Genomic DNA, 13,305 nt, shown 5'->3' on the forward strand with positions numbered 1-13,305 from the left:
CGCCCGCGTCAGAGGCACACCACAGGGGCAGCACACACGGCGTGTCGGTGGTGTTTCTTACCTGAATAGTGACTTGGCAGCCGTATGCAGGCTTTGTGGATGCATTCTTGGCCTTGTTCTTAAAGACAGGAACAACGTCAGAGAAGGGTTCAGCCCCTTTCAGGGCGTCGGCATTCACAGACTTGACCAGCTCTTTCCGGTGGTCGAGAATGGTGTGGATCACACCCAGAAACTCGGCACCGAAGAATTCGAACATCTGGAAGTGCACAAGCACCCGCTCTGCCTCAGTGAACATTCTCCACAGCTCCTTTCTGTGCTGGGTGCTCGCTGCAAGACCCTTCAAGTGCTCAGTCCCCAACAAGTAAAACAGCCGGCTTGTATTTATAAATGTAACTTATCAAGGCCTCAACCAAAAACATTTTGACCACCCGCTAAATTTTTTATAGGAGATATCCGACACACTGACTGACGGATATGTATGCGTGTTGGCCAAGCCCATTTACGTTAGATGCGGGCAGCACAGATACTTTAAAGGGACACTGAAGCGATTAGTAAACATTGCAGGATTACCAACGCAAATTGTAGTCCGGAGTCCCTAGGCCATGTCACGATGTCACTAGGCATGTCATGCGAATTCATTTACTCGAAAAATCAATTCGAAAATGCTATCCTCCTCTCTGCATTTTTGCCCATTTTCTGTGGCGTTTTCGTGTGACGTCAGGAAAAAATGACCTGGTTTGACTGTGCTACTGCACGGCTCACTGACCTTCCGACAGAGTCAGCCGGCCCAGCGTTTAGTCCGCCGGCCGCCGACGGGTCGTCGCAATTTGTTCAATTAGTTAAAGTTCAGTCACGACATGTTTGCAAATGGAAGGATGTGCCTTTCTTTACTTTGTTAGTTTGTACACTGCATCAAGCTCCAAGTCCAGGTCACTCGACACAAGCATTGCACAAGCACACATGCGACACTTCGCTGACTGCTGCGCTAGTAGGAAAACCTAAGGCCACTTGAAGGCGGGAGAAGAGTCAGCAAAGTCAAAAAAGGTACTAAGGAAATAAAATCAACAGAAACTTTTACCATACAGCGTAAAACTAGGGTGCAGGAAGCACTTTTTTGCGCTGGGCAAACAAGCACAGTAGTCAGCAGCACGACCACACATCTGCGAACGCTTTCCCATCAAAGAAATGCAATTGCTAGACGTGAGATATTGTGGAAATTTGGGGGACGCTTACTGCACGTAAGCTGCTTAAAATGCTAAAACTAAATAAAAGTGTAAACTGGTTATACATTATATACCTTGTATTTCCAACGCCAGCAGCGCTGGCTCGTGGCCCAGTGGTTTGGAGTGCTAGGCATGTTATTTTGCAAGCCGCAAGTTCGAATCCCTGAGGGTACCTTTTTTTTTAAGTCGATTTCTCCATTTTCAGCTTATGTGTTCTATACTGAGTTCACCATTTTTGGGCCGTAACATCCATTGCTCCACGAGCGAGTTTGCAGAACGCGCGCAGACTGACACTGACGTGCTGACGAGATCTCGTTGGCGTGCTGTTGCCATAAGCATTGACTGCTTGCGGGCAATGGGCACGGCCCAGCCCAGCCCGGGCCCGGCCCAGCCCGCGAGCCGGGTTTGGGCCACCTGACTTACTTTTCACCCGGGCCCGGGCCAGACTCGGGCCGAAATGTAAATGCTTCAAACGGGCCGGGCCGGGTTGGTCCGGCCCGTGCCGGGCTGGTCCGGCACAGTGAAGCAATACTAAGGTTTTCAATGTTATCACAGAAACTACATGTTGCTGACGCGGTAAAAGCACGGATCAGGACTTGTTATGTTTAATTGGGGTTGTTTTGCCCGTTCAATGTTGGTTTTGCCTGTTATCATTTCCGTTACAATGCATTGTACCGCCTTGAGGTAGTTTTTGCTTCCAAACGAGCCCCAAGCAGGCGCGGGCCCTATCGTATTTGGGTTGGAAACACGCAGCCAGGCCGGGCCGGGCCCGGGCCATAAGGTTAAAGGGACACTGAAGTGATTTGTAAACATTGCGGGATAAGGAGCGCAAATTGTAGTCCGGAGTCCCTAGGCCCTGTTTCGACCACTCTGCGCACGTTTACGCGAATTTATTTAGTAGAAAAATCAATTTGAAAATGCTGTCCTCCTCTCTGCATCCTCACCCATTTTCTGTGGCGTTTTCGTGTGACGTCAGGAGGAGATGAGCTGGCAATTGGCTGTGCTACTGCACGGCTCGCCGACCTTCCGCGAGTCACTCCGCCCAGCATTTCGTCCGCCGGCCGCCGACGGGTCGGCACAATTCATTCGCTCAGTTGAAACGAAGCCAGGACACGCTTGTGAATGAAAGAATGTGCCTTTGTTTACTTTGTTAGTTTGTACACTGTATCTAGCTCCAAGTCAAGGTCGCTTCACACAAGCGCAAATGCGACGCTTCATTGACTGGTACGCCAGTAGGAAAATCTAAGGTCACTTGAAGGCGGGAGAAGAGTCAGCGAAGTCAATATAGGTACTAAGGAAATAAAATCAACGGACACTTTTACCATACAGCGTAAAACTACGGTGCAGGAAGCACTTTTTTGCACTGGGCGAACAAGCACAGCGGTCAGCAGCACAACTACGCATCTGTGAACGCTTTTCCATCTAAGAAATGCAATTGCTAGACGTGAGATATTGTGGAAACTGGGGGGACGCTTACTGCACGAGCGCAGTACAACAAATAGTCACCTAAGCTGCTTGAAATGCTAAAACTAAATAGAAGTGCAAACTGGTTATACATTATATAGCTTATATATCCAGGGTTATTATGTTCGCTCCATGGCCGAGTTGTCTAGAGCGCTAGGAATGTGAATGCCAGTTTTTTTAAAGTGACGAGTTCGAATCCCTGAGGGTACGGTCTTTTTTTTTATATATATGTTTACTTTTTCGCTTTCCGCCGATGTTTTCATTTCTGAGTTCACCTTTTTTTGCGCCGTAACGTTCACTGCTCCGCAGACTAGCTCACAAAGCGCGCAGGCTGACACTGACGTGCTAGTGAGTTCTCGTTAGCGTGCTGTTGCCATAAGCACCGACGGCTTGCGGGCAGTGGGCACATGCCAGAATGAACAGACCCTTGGCCTGATGCGAACACGCTTTTTACGATACAGGCATGAGTGAGGCAAGCTCCAAATATGGGAGAAAAGCGCATGGCATTTGAGCGTCTGCGGGGACGCGGAGGGTGTTCATTCACTGCGTAGGCCTCGGCCAGTGATTGCTACAATTTGAAGCCGTCCTGGGAGGCTTATCTTATGCATTTTACAGCCGACATCATGGCAGAAGCGCGGTACGACGATTACTGAGATATCAAGAATGCCCATCCAACGATGCCGTCGGATGTCAAGCATGTTGTTTTGCAGAACCGAAACCGAAACTTGTTTGAATGCTAACCTTGGACATCGTCCAACCACGGTGCGTCTCCTCCCGTTGTCACAGCCTCTAGTTGGTGCGGCTGCCGCAAACCGCGCATGGTAGTTTTTCTTCTTTCGCGCTTTGTAAAATAATTACCGACTTGTCAACCGGATAAACGATGAAAAGTGTGCTAATTTGAGCCAGTCTACGCAGTGCAAGCAAAAACGGGAGCTTGACAAATTCACTTCAGTGTCCCTTTAAAGTCTCTGGCCCGTCGGCCTTCTTCGTCGGGTTGGGCGGGGCCTACTGCGATAAGCACCAGGCCCGGGCTGGGCTCGGGCCCAAATTTTTGGCCCGTGCACAGCTCTATTGTAAACACAGGTCGTGCTTCTGCAGAGGTCCTACACGTGCGGGGTGTACCTGCATTGTGCTCATGTAATTCATGATTAAGTTCCAACTGCGCAAGCGGACAAAGACAAGAGAGGGCACAAACGAGCGTTTGTGCCCCACATTGTCCTAGGTCGTCCCGTTGCGCAGTTAGAACTTAATCATGAATCTGTTTAGCTCCCCCAGCGTTCTATGATTCTAATACTCATTCAAATGTATAAACCTTTTTTTCAACAAGTTGGGCTGGTAGGCGCCTCACTTTCTTTTTTTTTTCAGATTTTACTGATGAGTACAAGTTGCTGAACTGTCTTGGGATATTGTTTTGCAAGCTTTTTAGTAAATAAATGCACTGCTAAAAATGCAACCTCAAAAAATAAACTTTTCTGGTGAAATCACCCTCCCTTGCTGCAATTTTTCTTGCTTGACGTTTCAGGATACCTCAAGCTGCACACACTATGCATTGCTTGGATACCCTGCATCAGTAGCCCATATGTACGAATTGAGGAACAATGAAACTAGGTGATCATCAATTGCATGACATCTGATCACTGAAATGCACTACCAGACGCCACATCACAGGCTTAATTGCGTAAATACATTTTTAATTAAATGGATAGTTCATGAACCCTTGGCTATAACTATAACCAGCCATTATTTTTCATTCAAGCATTTCTTTATTGATTAGCATAATTCAGATCAGTTAATGAGTGACTGAACCAAACAGAAATGCTTAAGAACCCTGAGTGTTTTGTTTACAATAGTAGCAGCAAGTACACTATTTTTTATAACTGCTGTGCTTTTGGCAACTTTAAATTTACGACGTAAACGCGCAGTGTGTGGACACGTACGTCTGCTTGAGAGAGCGTTCGCGTTAAGTGGTGCCACATGCTTTTTGGTGGTGTTTATGAAGGAGCTGAAACACAACCGCGTGATGAAGCGTATCTTGCCAACCATAACAGAATTAATCCCCTTTCCACGAGCATCTTTCCTGGCCGAGCATCTTTCCTGGCGCGCCGGGCGAGAAGCGCGCACAAGGCATTCAACCCTGCAGTACTGGGTGTACGTTTGCTTTTTCATTCTTGTTTATTTATTTAGTTATTTTTATTTGTACGTCAGGCCACTATTTAGGCCCAGGCAGGAGTGTCAACCAAATAACCACAAAAAAAAAACTAAGCAACAGAGACTAGCATCGTTTCCGACATCAGAATACAACAAACTACAGTTGGTAAAACGCTTGTCTATAACAAGGCTTCTTGTACTTCCGGCCTTCCGCATTGTTGGCTTGAAATAATTTAGAGAAAATTAGTGCACTATTCTGAAGTCTATTCCGACCACTTCAGTGCCCACAACACTTTCCAGATATAGCCAGGCAGCTGAAGTAGAAATCGCTGTTACCGAGTGTACATCATTTCCATAAACAATATCGTGCTTGCATAGTGGAGTCTGTTTCTGAAGCCTGTGTTGCAAGGACATGGTGCACAGCTTTGGGCGTCACTTGTACCAAGCGACGATCACGATAAGAGCCCGTGCTAGCGCCGATTAGCCTAACTACAGCGTGCTCGTGTCGAAATACGACACGAATCGTCAGGTCAGCTGTTTGTAGCTTAGCTGAGAAAAATGCGCCAAATGCATGGCGCTGAACGTTGGAATTTTAAAAATCGCGATCGGATATGGGGCAGCAACGCGTCTCACTGCCGACGGCGCCTTTCGACGAGCGGAGTGCCACGCCCTCGCGTTTGACTTCAGAGCCGCGGCGCACGAAAGCGGTGGCCTGGAAACAGACGACGCGCCTCCGTTGCTATAGCAACGAGGCGCATGCGCAGGGAGCACTGGGGCTGAGATCAAGTGCGGAAAACCTCTCCCATTTTTCTATGGTCCCTAGAAAGATTTGCTAGTCTGCCGTCCGCCGGCCGCGAAGGGGGCTCCTCCCTCCTCCGTGATGCATGCAACGGCGGCGCTGCACGCACTCGGAGCGCGACCGGCCAGTGTCGGCGTGGCGAGCAGTGCAGAGGACGGCGCTTCGCTGTGCTGCATTCATAGGTATGGGCGCTTTCAGCCGATTTTAACTGCGCGTTTTCGCCCCCTCTTCATTTCTGTCTACAAAACAGATTAGCCAAATAAATTGGTTCCTACGAATACGAAGAGTTTGTTACCGAAGCATGAATTGATGCCGGTACGTTTTCGTAAATTAAGAACGATTGAGCCAAACCATGGAATCGTGTAGCTGCACTCTATCCCCTATATCCTCTTCAAGGAAAAGGTTTCGACACATTCTCTGGGGCATCAGAAACACTGAGTCAGCACGGCATCTTTTGCTAGCTGGGGCACATCACGCGAAATTTCGACTACGTTACCTAACAAAGAAGCGTTTTTGTGTATACCTCCGCCGTACACTGCCGTGATTGATTTATTGTAGAGTTTAACGTGCCGACGCAACGCAGGCGACGAAGCGCGCCGTAGTGGAGGGCGCCGGATTAATTTGACCACCTGGCGATCTAAAATATGCGCACAAGTCTCGTACACATGGGCGTTTTTGCTTTTCGCCTCCATCAGAAAAGCGGCGGCCACGGGCGCCGCGGCCGGGAGTCGAACCCGCGACCTCGTGGATATATAAGCGCGTGAAAATATTTGTGTGGTGTGTGGGCGCTTCATAATTTTTTTTGTGGTGCTTTAGAACCATCCTGACTTCTCTTTGCTTGGGAGTCAAAAACTATATGCTTTGAAGCTTGAACAGGATCTGACCAATTCGCATCGTTCATTAATTAGGCCCCATCGCACTTCGGACGCTGCCTCGTCAGTTGGGAATATCAGTTAAATGTAAATGCCGAATAAAAATAATACGAGTGTACGCCTGCATACGATGTTTTTGGCACTTTCAATCAACAGGCAGAAACTGTGGTAGTAGCTTCTATTTTGCGCGCCTGTAATTTTTGTGAATTCCATGATTTGGAAAATTCGCTAACTTGAGGGGTGCGTGAAACTTATTTTTACTAGAATCAGGCTGCCAAACAGTAACTGTGCTTGCATTGTTCATTGAACAGGGCTTTTTTTTTTTTTTTTTTTTTGATCGCCCACATACTCCGAGTGAATCGCGAGATGCACGCAGGGAAAGCAACAAGGAAGAATATTTGTGTTATGGCCAATCATTTTATTTGCGGCTGTTTGAAATTAAGAAGATAAGTTCTTAAGGCTTATTTATTTCAATGACCATATATGCCTTGCTTTATCCCCCCCCCTTCCCAAGCAGGAGTGGGAGGGCTCAGCCCGAAGTATTTAGGGACGCGTTTTTTTGGTAAAGCATTTCACTACACCTTTTTTTTTTTTTTTTTCGAGTCAGCCAGGCCGGGTACATGCCAACCACCTTCAATACATGACGTTCGGGGATAACCCAGTAGTTTTCACAATTAGAACAAACACTGCGTCTGGCACCGCCGGGCTCTCTTTGAATGTGATCTCACTGTCTCAACAATGCGCGAAATAATGGCATAATGGTTCCAACTGCGGTAGCGAAACGGTTACTCTCGTTGCTGCGGTTTCATCCTTCGGTCTCACTCGCAGAGGTAAGTGGCCGCAAATAGGCTCCGTAGCCCGATTCGCAAAAAATTCGGGCTGCGAAATTGAAAGGTCTCACAGTAGTTCTATCACAGCTTCAATTGTGAGCTTATGTACCTCGAGCCGTTGGATTTCATCGCTCTAACTGGCCGTCAAACCACCATGCGTGCCCACTCTCCGCAGCAGTAGCGCGCGGCACAAGCCGGCCGCTCCAGCGCTCCGATTGCTCGCAGCGCCCTCTGCGCAGCGCTGTGCGTGCATCAGCAGCGCGGACATGCCTCCCCATAGTGAAGGCGCGTGGACGGCAGACTAAATTTTTTGGACGCAGGAAGCATAGGCGCCTAGGCTTTTCTATCGGCGTTCACACAAATCAAATCGTTCCACTTGCGCACTTGATAACAGCAATGGCAGCAGCGGCTCTCACGCATTCAAAACGAGCGGTTGGCTGAAGCGTGCGCCTCTGGAGAAGTTCACGAGATGGGCAAGCGAGGCATGGGCCACGATCCCATCGACCATGGTTGAATGTTTATTCAGAAGTGTGGCATCGCGAACGCGCTTGACGGCACTGAGGATGAGATGTTGTGGTCAGCAGAGAGTGACGAGTGAGATGAGTGAGATTACTTCGGCAAATAAATCGGCTGTTTCTCTCGCATTCATTTTTCTTGCTCACAAAGTTCCGTGCGCGTTACAATCGGAGAACCAAGTTTTTTAGTTTTTTCTGCCAGGAAAATCGGGTGCGCGTTAGAGTTGGGGGCGCTTTAGAATCGGGTAATTAGGGTACTAGTGAAGGGGGCAAAGCATTGCATGGTTTCCCGTATGTGCAGCGGTGCCCTATTAAGTTGTGTCCCTTGCTGCCGTAAACAGACGTTCCCCAGGAGCAATAACGCTGGGGCTAAGCCACCGCGCTGCCAGCCACGAGCGGGGCATTGGGTTGCCAGTGCAGTAGCGTCTGGGCGTGTCGGGCACCAACCTTCTTGACACCTGCTACAGCAGCGAGGTCGTGCAAACCTCGGGACCCACCTCGGCCTCCAGCTCCTTGTCGGTGCGGCACGAGTCGAGCATGGGCACCACGATGTTGACCACCTCTTCCGCGGACAGCCCCAGCGCGTTGCTGTTGGCCAGCGCTGCCTGCACCTGTGCCCTGAGCCAGCGGCCGTCGTAGCGGCTCTTGGGCTTCTTCTGGGCGGCGGGGGGCTCCCGGTAGCTAATGTCCAGCCGGGCGCGCTCCTTCACGAACAGCTCGTCCTCCGAGCAGGCGTCCACCTCGTCGTCGCGCAGGATGTCACCGTGGCCGATGCGGATGCGGCGCGAGAACTCGCTGCTTTCCGGGAACGAGTCCTCGAGGCACTGCCGCTGCTCGGCCAGCACGGCCCTGGTCTCGGCCGACAGCCACGACTGGATGCGGCGCACCAGCGCCCGCGCACTGCTCGCCAGCTCGGGGGCGCAGCTGCCAAAGGCCCACCGGAGCCGCTGCCGCTGCTCCTCCGTGACGTGCTCCCCCTGCTCCGCATCCTCGCCCCCAAACACGTCCAGCAGCTGCAGCGCCGAGGCCTGCAGCACCTCCTCGGGGCACTGCCCCCCCACTGCGAGGGCACCACCAGGACCCCGGGTCACAAGCTGGACATACACCACTCCTCCCACCTCCCTCTTCCCCACTCAGAAAACAGCAGCATTGAGCCTTGTGACATGTGCAAGCAATGTCTCTTTCCTTCTGGCGGAAAGCGGCACCATACGGAGCTCAAGATACCTTTGAACCCGTGGTTTCAGGCACTGAAAAACACTAGGAAAGCAAGCACTGCAAGACAGGCATAGCAGGAAGTGAGCTCGTGGAGACACCATCTTCCGCTCAAGCCTGGGGAGGTTGCTCCAGTGAGGGCGCCCTGGTTTGACCCAGTGTCAGGGCAGGGGTCGCTGCATTGGCCTGCCTCTGAGCACATTCTCGCCTCCTCTGGTGAGCGGCATCCCCGGCTTGGGTTTCCACCTTCTAGCTTGCTGGCCGAGCCATGCAGCCTACTTAGAGCCGCAACCACAGAATTATAGAGAGAAGACTTCAAGGAAATGTCTGCTACAAACAGCATACTCAGCTGGCACTCCCTTTTCTTAATGGGGCACTACACTAGCACACACAGAAAAAAAGAGCTTGCTACAACAGCACTGAGATAGCAGACCACATTTAATCAGAAAGGGTGAGGGCTCCGTGCCATGCCACTCGGCAAGACCTTTTCTGTGCAACCAATCTACAATTCCGCTAACATTTGGAGACAACCTAGGCCCAAAGATTAGCCAATGAGATCGACTTCTCTGCGATACCTGCATGGAGCCAAGGATTCTCTACATGCTCGTTACGAGCCCACAAACAGTGTAAGCCAAAGCCCAACATAACTATTTGAAGTGCAAAAAATAATACAGCAGCACAATTCATTGTCCCAAAGAGTACGCAATAATACCCTGGCAAAAAAAAAAAAAAAAAAGAGGCCTACCACTGCCCAAGAGCACGCTTGTATGTTTATTTCAAAATGAACAATGTGCATAGCTCAAGCCTGCTGAAGGCATGTTCTCTTACAACTATCTCGTTCTTCCTGGGTCCACATGTGCAATAAATGTTTTCTTTTTAGTTACCGCACAAAAATAAATAATCCAGCTGATTTAAAACGATCCTCAACCTGAGCATTCCAAAACGTATAAATTCTTTTCTACATTGTTAGATAGAAACACACATGTACTCACGGAAGTCTTGTGCATACTGAAGCAGCTCACGCAGCGCAACTACAACCTCTGTGTCCGACTGATCTTTCACGGACAACACAGTATGCTTCACAAAGTTCCAGGCCACGCCACTTTTCCTGCAAGAGAGATGGCTCAGTCAGCACCTGGTGGGTGCAGACACAGTGGCACGCAATCGTTCCCAACCGCCTTACTTAGCACGCTTCTCGCACAGGGACAGCTTCTTCTGAGCAATTGCATCGGTAGCTTCATCGAGGCATTCTTCATCAGCAGCGATACCGGAGAATGCTCGAAGCGTCTCTGTATACTGTGCTTGCACCAAGTGGTTCATCCCTACATGAACAAAAACAAAATGGTAAGGAAGTGAACATTCTACCCGCCATAGTTTCGTTTCCTTCCCTCCATAGTTTCCTTGAAGTCCCACTGCACTCAAATTCTTCGAACGTACAGCACGTACCACCACACCAACTAGGACATGACCGGTAGCCCCGTGAAATGCGTTGCTAATTAGTTATAAGCATTCAAAATAAATCTGTCGCAGGCGGCAGTGCATCTGCCGGCGGATCGTGCAAACAGCCACAAAGCAGAAGTGACATTGCAGCCGGCCCTGCACTTTGCGCGCAGCGTTGCGCCAGCCAGCTTACCTACAAAACGTATTACCTACAAAACTTTTATTTTAAATTTTTTATACTACTGGTGGTTTATTATACACGACTTACTCTTCTTATTTTCTTTGACGCCTGGACAAAAATTTCTAATTCGATCATTTTTTTCGCAATCGTTATTTATGAAAACATTATTAAAACTGGTGTCGCTGAAAAGCGCGTGGAATCATCTGCATTTTATGTCACTGCTCACTGCAATGTGTGCCTAACAAATAAGTATAGCAGAGAAAAAATGTTTTGATAGACCCCTCAAATTGGTCAATTTCCTGCGGTAACGAAAGAGTTAAAGCACTTGCCAGAACATCTAGGTGCTAATCTAGTGGTTTGATTTGAGCTTTAACCCCATACTTCATATTTTATGGTGTTGAATGTGATTCTGCACAGTTTTTTTCTTTCTTTCCAATTTCTCTTAAACCTCGACGCCTTTTTTCTGTTGCAATGCGGCTCTTTCACTATCAGTTCCGGGCTCACTCTGGATTCCCCGAGAAGCAATCCGGCACTAATATTTCACATACAGGGTGTTACATCAATGACTGGAACACTTTACAATTTTTTCCTGAGTGAACCGCTGCTCGGTCCACACTCAAACTTCACACGAAGGTCGCATTTTGTGGTCTATTTTGTTTGACACCGGGAACAACGACGACACTTACCCATTTATTCTGAAAATAAATAAAAACGATTTTCGCCTACGGGAAAATGGCAGCCGATTTATTTGGACATCCAAGCCAGTGCAAGCCAGTGCAAGCTGCTCTTGGAACGACAGCGCCACCTGGGGTATGCAGAGCGCAACACACGATAGGAATTCACAGTAGGGAGGAGCCAAATGAGACAATCAGACAATCAGAAAATCACTTTCATCCCTAGTTTACGATGATCCCATGTAGTTGCATAACAGCTGATACCAATCATAACAAAATATTTACACGGTTCATTGTTGCCAATAAACGTTGGGTTTGTTCCTCACCTGCTTCCGCATCATATAAAGAATGTGTAGATCAGTGGGCTATTTTTCATTTTCAGTTACGCTGGCCTTTCTTTAAATCTAGCTGTGTTAGGAATTAGACTGGACATTGGGTGGCAAACAAGATCAGATGCTTTCACTACGCGGCATTTGTTGGCCCTAACAAGGACCTTTCTCTGGCAATACACGCTGTCATTACAACACTTAGTGATCACAGACAGGCACACCACACACACACAAAATTTCACAAATAAAACGCGAACAAACCAACAAGGACAGAGCAAGAATCGTAAGGCTGATTTCTCACAGCCGGATAACCTGGCAAAGCTAGTAGACAACAGAAATGTGAAAGCAGGTGAGGAAGCAAATACAACGCTTGTTGGCAACGATGAAACCGTGGGAATATTTTATTATGATTGGTATCAGCTGTTATGCAACTACATGGGATCACCGTAAGCTAGCGACGAGATTCTCTGATCGTCTGCTTCTTCATTTGGCTCCTTCCGACCGTGAATCCCTATCATGCGTTTCGCTCTGCATACCTCAGGTGGCGCCGTCGTTCCAAGAGCAGCTTGCACTGGCTTGGACATCCAAATCGGCCGCCAGGAAATCGTTTTTATTTATTTTCATAAAAAAACAGGTAAGTACAAAAAAAACTGTACACAAAAACTGTAAACAAAGGTGTGCCCCAAGGATCCATTTTTGGCCCCTTATTATTTCTGATTTATATTAACGACCTGCCGAATTGTCTGACATCCGCAACCGACTGCATTTTGTATGCCAACGACAACACCATTTTCACAAACCAAAAAAAACTTTCCAGTGTAATTTCACAGATGAACCATGACCTCACTAACATTTCTTACTGGTGTCACAATAATCAGTTGTTAATTAACCCATCTAAGACAAAGTTTGTGGTTTTTAGCACGCCCACAAAGCCTCATAACGGTCTCAACCCTGTGTACATTATTAATCACGCCATCATACCGACTGATGAATGCACATTCTTAGGAATTGAACTTGACCGTTTTCTAAAATTTGATGCACACATTAACCTAATAAGGAAGAAAGTTTCATATGGCGTTCTGGTACTAATAAAAGTGCGCCATTACTTCGAGAAACGGATCCTAATCACCTAGTACTATGCTTTTTTCCAAAGTCACATAAACTACTGTATCGGGTCATGGGGTCCGACTTACAACTCCCACATAGCACCATTACAGCAAATTCAAAACCGGGTACTGCGTATAATCACCCGTAGTCGTTGTGATGCTCCCACTGACCCCCTTTTCCTTGATCTTAAACTTCTTCCGATTGCTGACACCATAGCATTTAACGTTGCCACAACTGCCTTTCACCTTTTCAATGAACACAACCTTCTCTACATTACTGGTAAAACTAAACTAGAAAACACTAACCAAAATTGTTTTTCATTGCAAAATAACTTTTACTTTCAAAGGTACGCACGAACTACGGTAAAAGACATTTTACTTCAATCAAAATATGGAACGAGCTACCTTATACGGTTAAAAACACAAGCACGTCCATCAACGTTTAAACGTTCCCTTCGATCATTTCTGACGAACCATCACACAGATTTTTGACGTGCACATCCACGTCGCCT

At 48.1% G+C, this 13,305-nt stretch overlaps 1 protein-coding gene across 1 annotated transcript in view; it reads right to left on the reverse strand.

The window, feature by feature from the left end:
* LOC144153836 (activating signal cointegrator 1 complex subunit 3-like) overlaps nt 1-13,305 on the reverse strand; it is a 136,420-nt gene that overhangs the window by 122,112 nt on the left and 1,003 nt on the right. The window contains exons 2-5 of the mRNA XM_077685565.1: nt 10,247-10,385; nt 10,056-10,171; nt 8,349-8,911; nt 62-256 (exon numbers count right to left, since the gene is read on the reverse strand). Coding sequence (XP_077541691.1) covers nt 62-256; nt 8,349-8,911; nt 10,056-10,171; nt 10,247-10,385 — 1,013 coding nt within the window. The remainder of the gene's footprint in view (nt 1-61; nt 257-8,348; nt 8,912-10,055; nt 10,172-10,246; nt 10,386-13,305) is intronic.

The sequence above is a fragment of the Haemaphysalis longicornis genome, unplaced genomic scaffold, assembly GCF_048455015.1.
Source record: "Haemaphysalis longicornis isolate Haplotype H1 unplaced genomic scaffold, Haemaphysalis longicornis Haplotype H1 scaffold_9, whole genome shotgun sequence".
In the NCBI taxonomy this organism is placed as follows: domain Eukaryota; kingdom Metazoa; phylum Arthropoda; class Arachnida; order Ixodida; family Ixodidae; genus Haemaphysalis; species Haemaphysalis longicornis.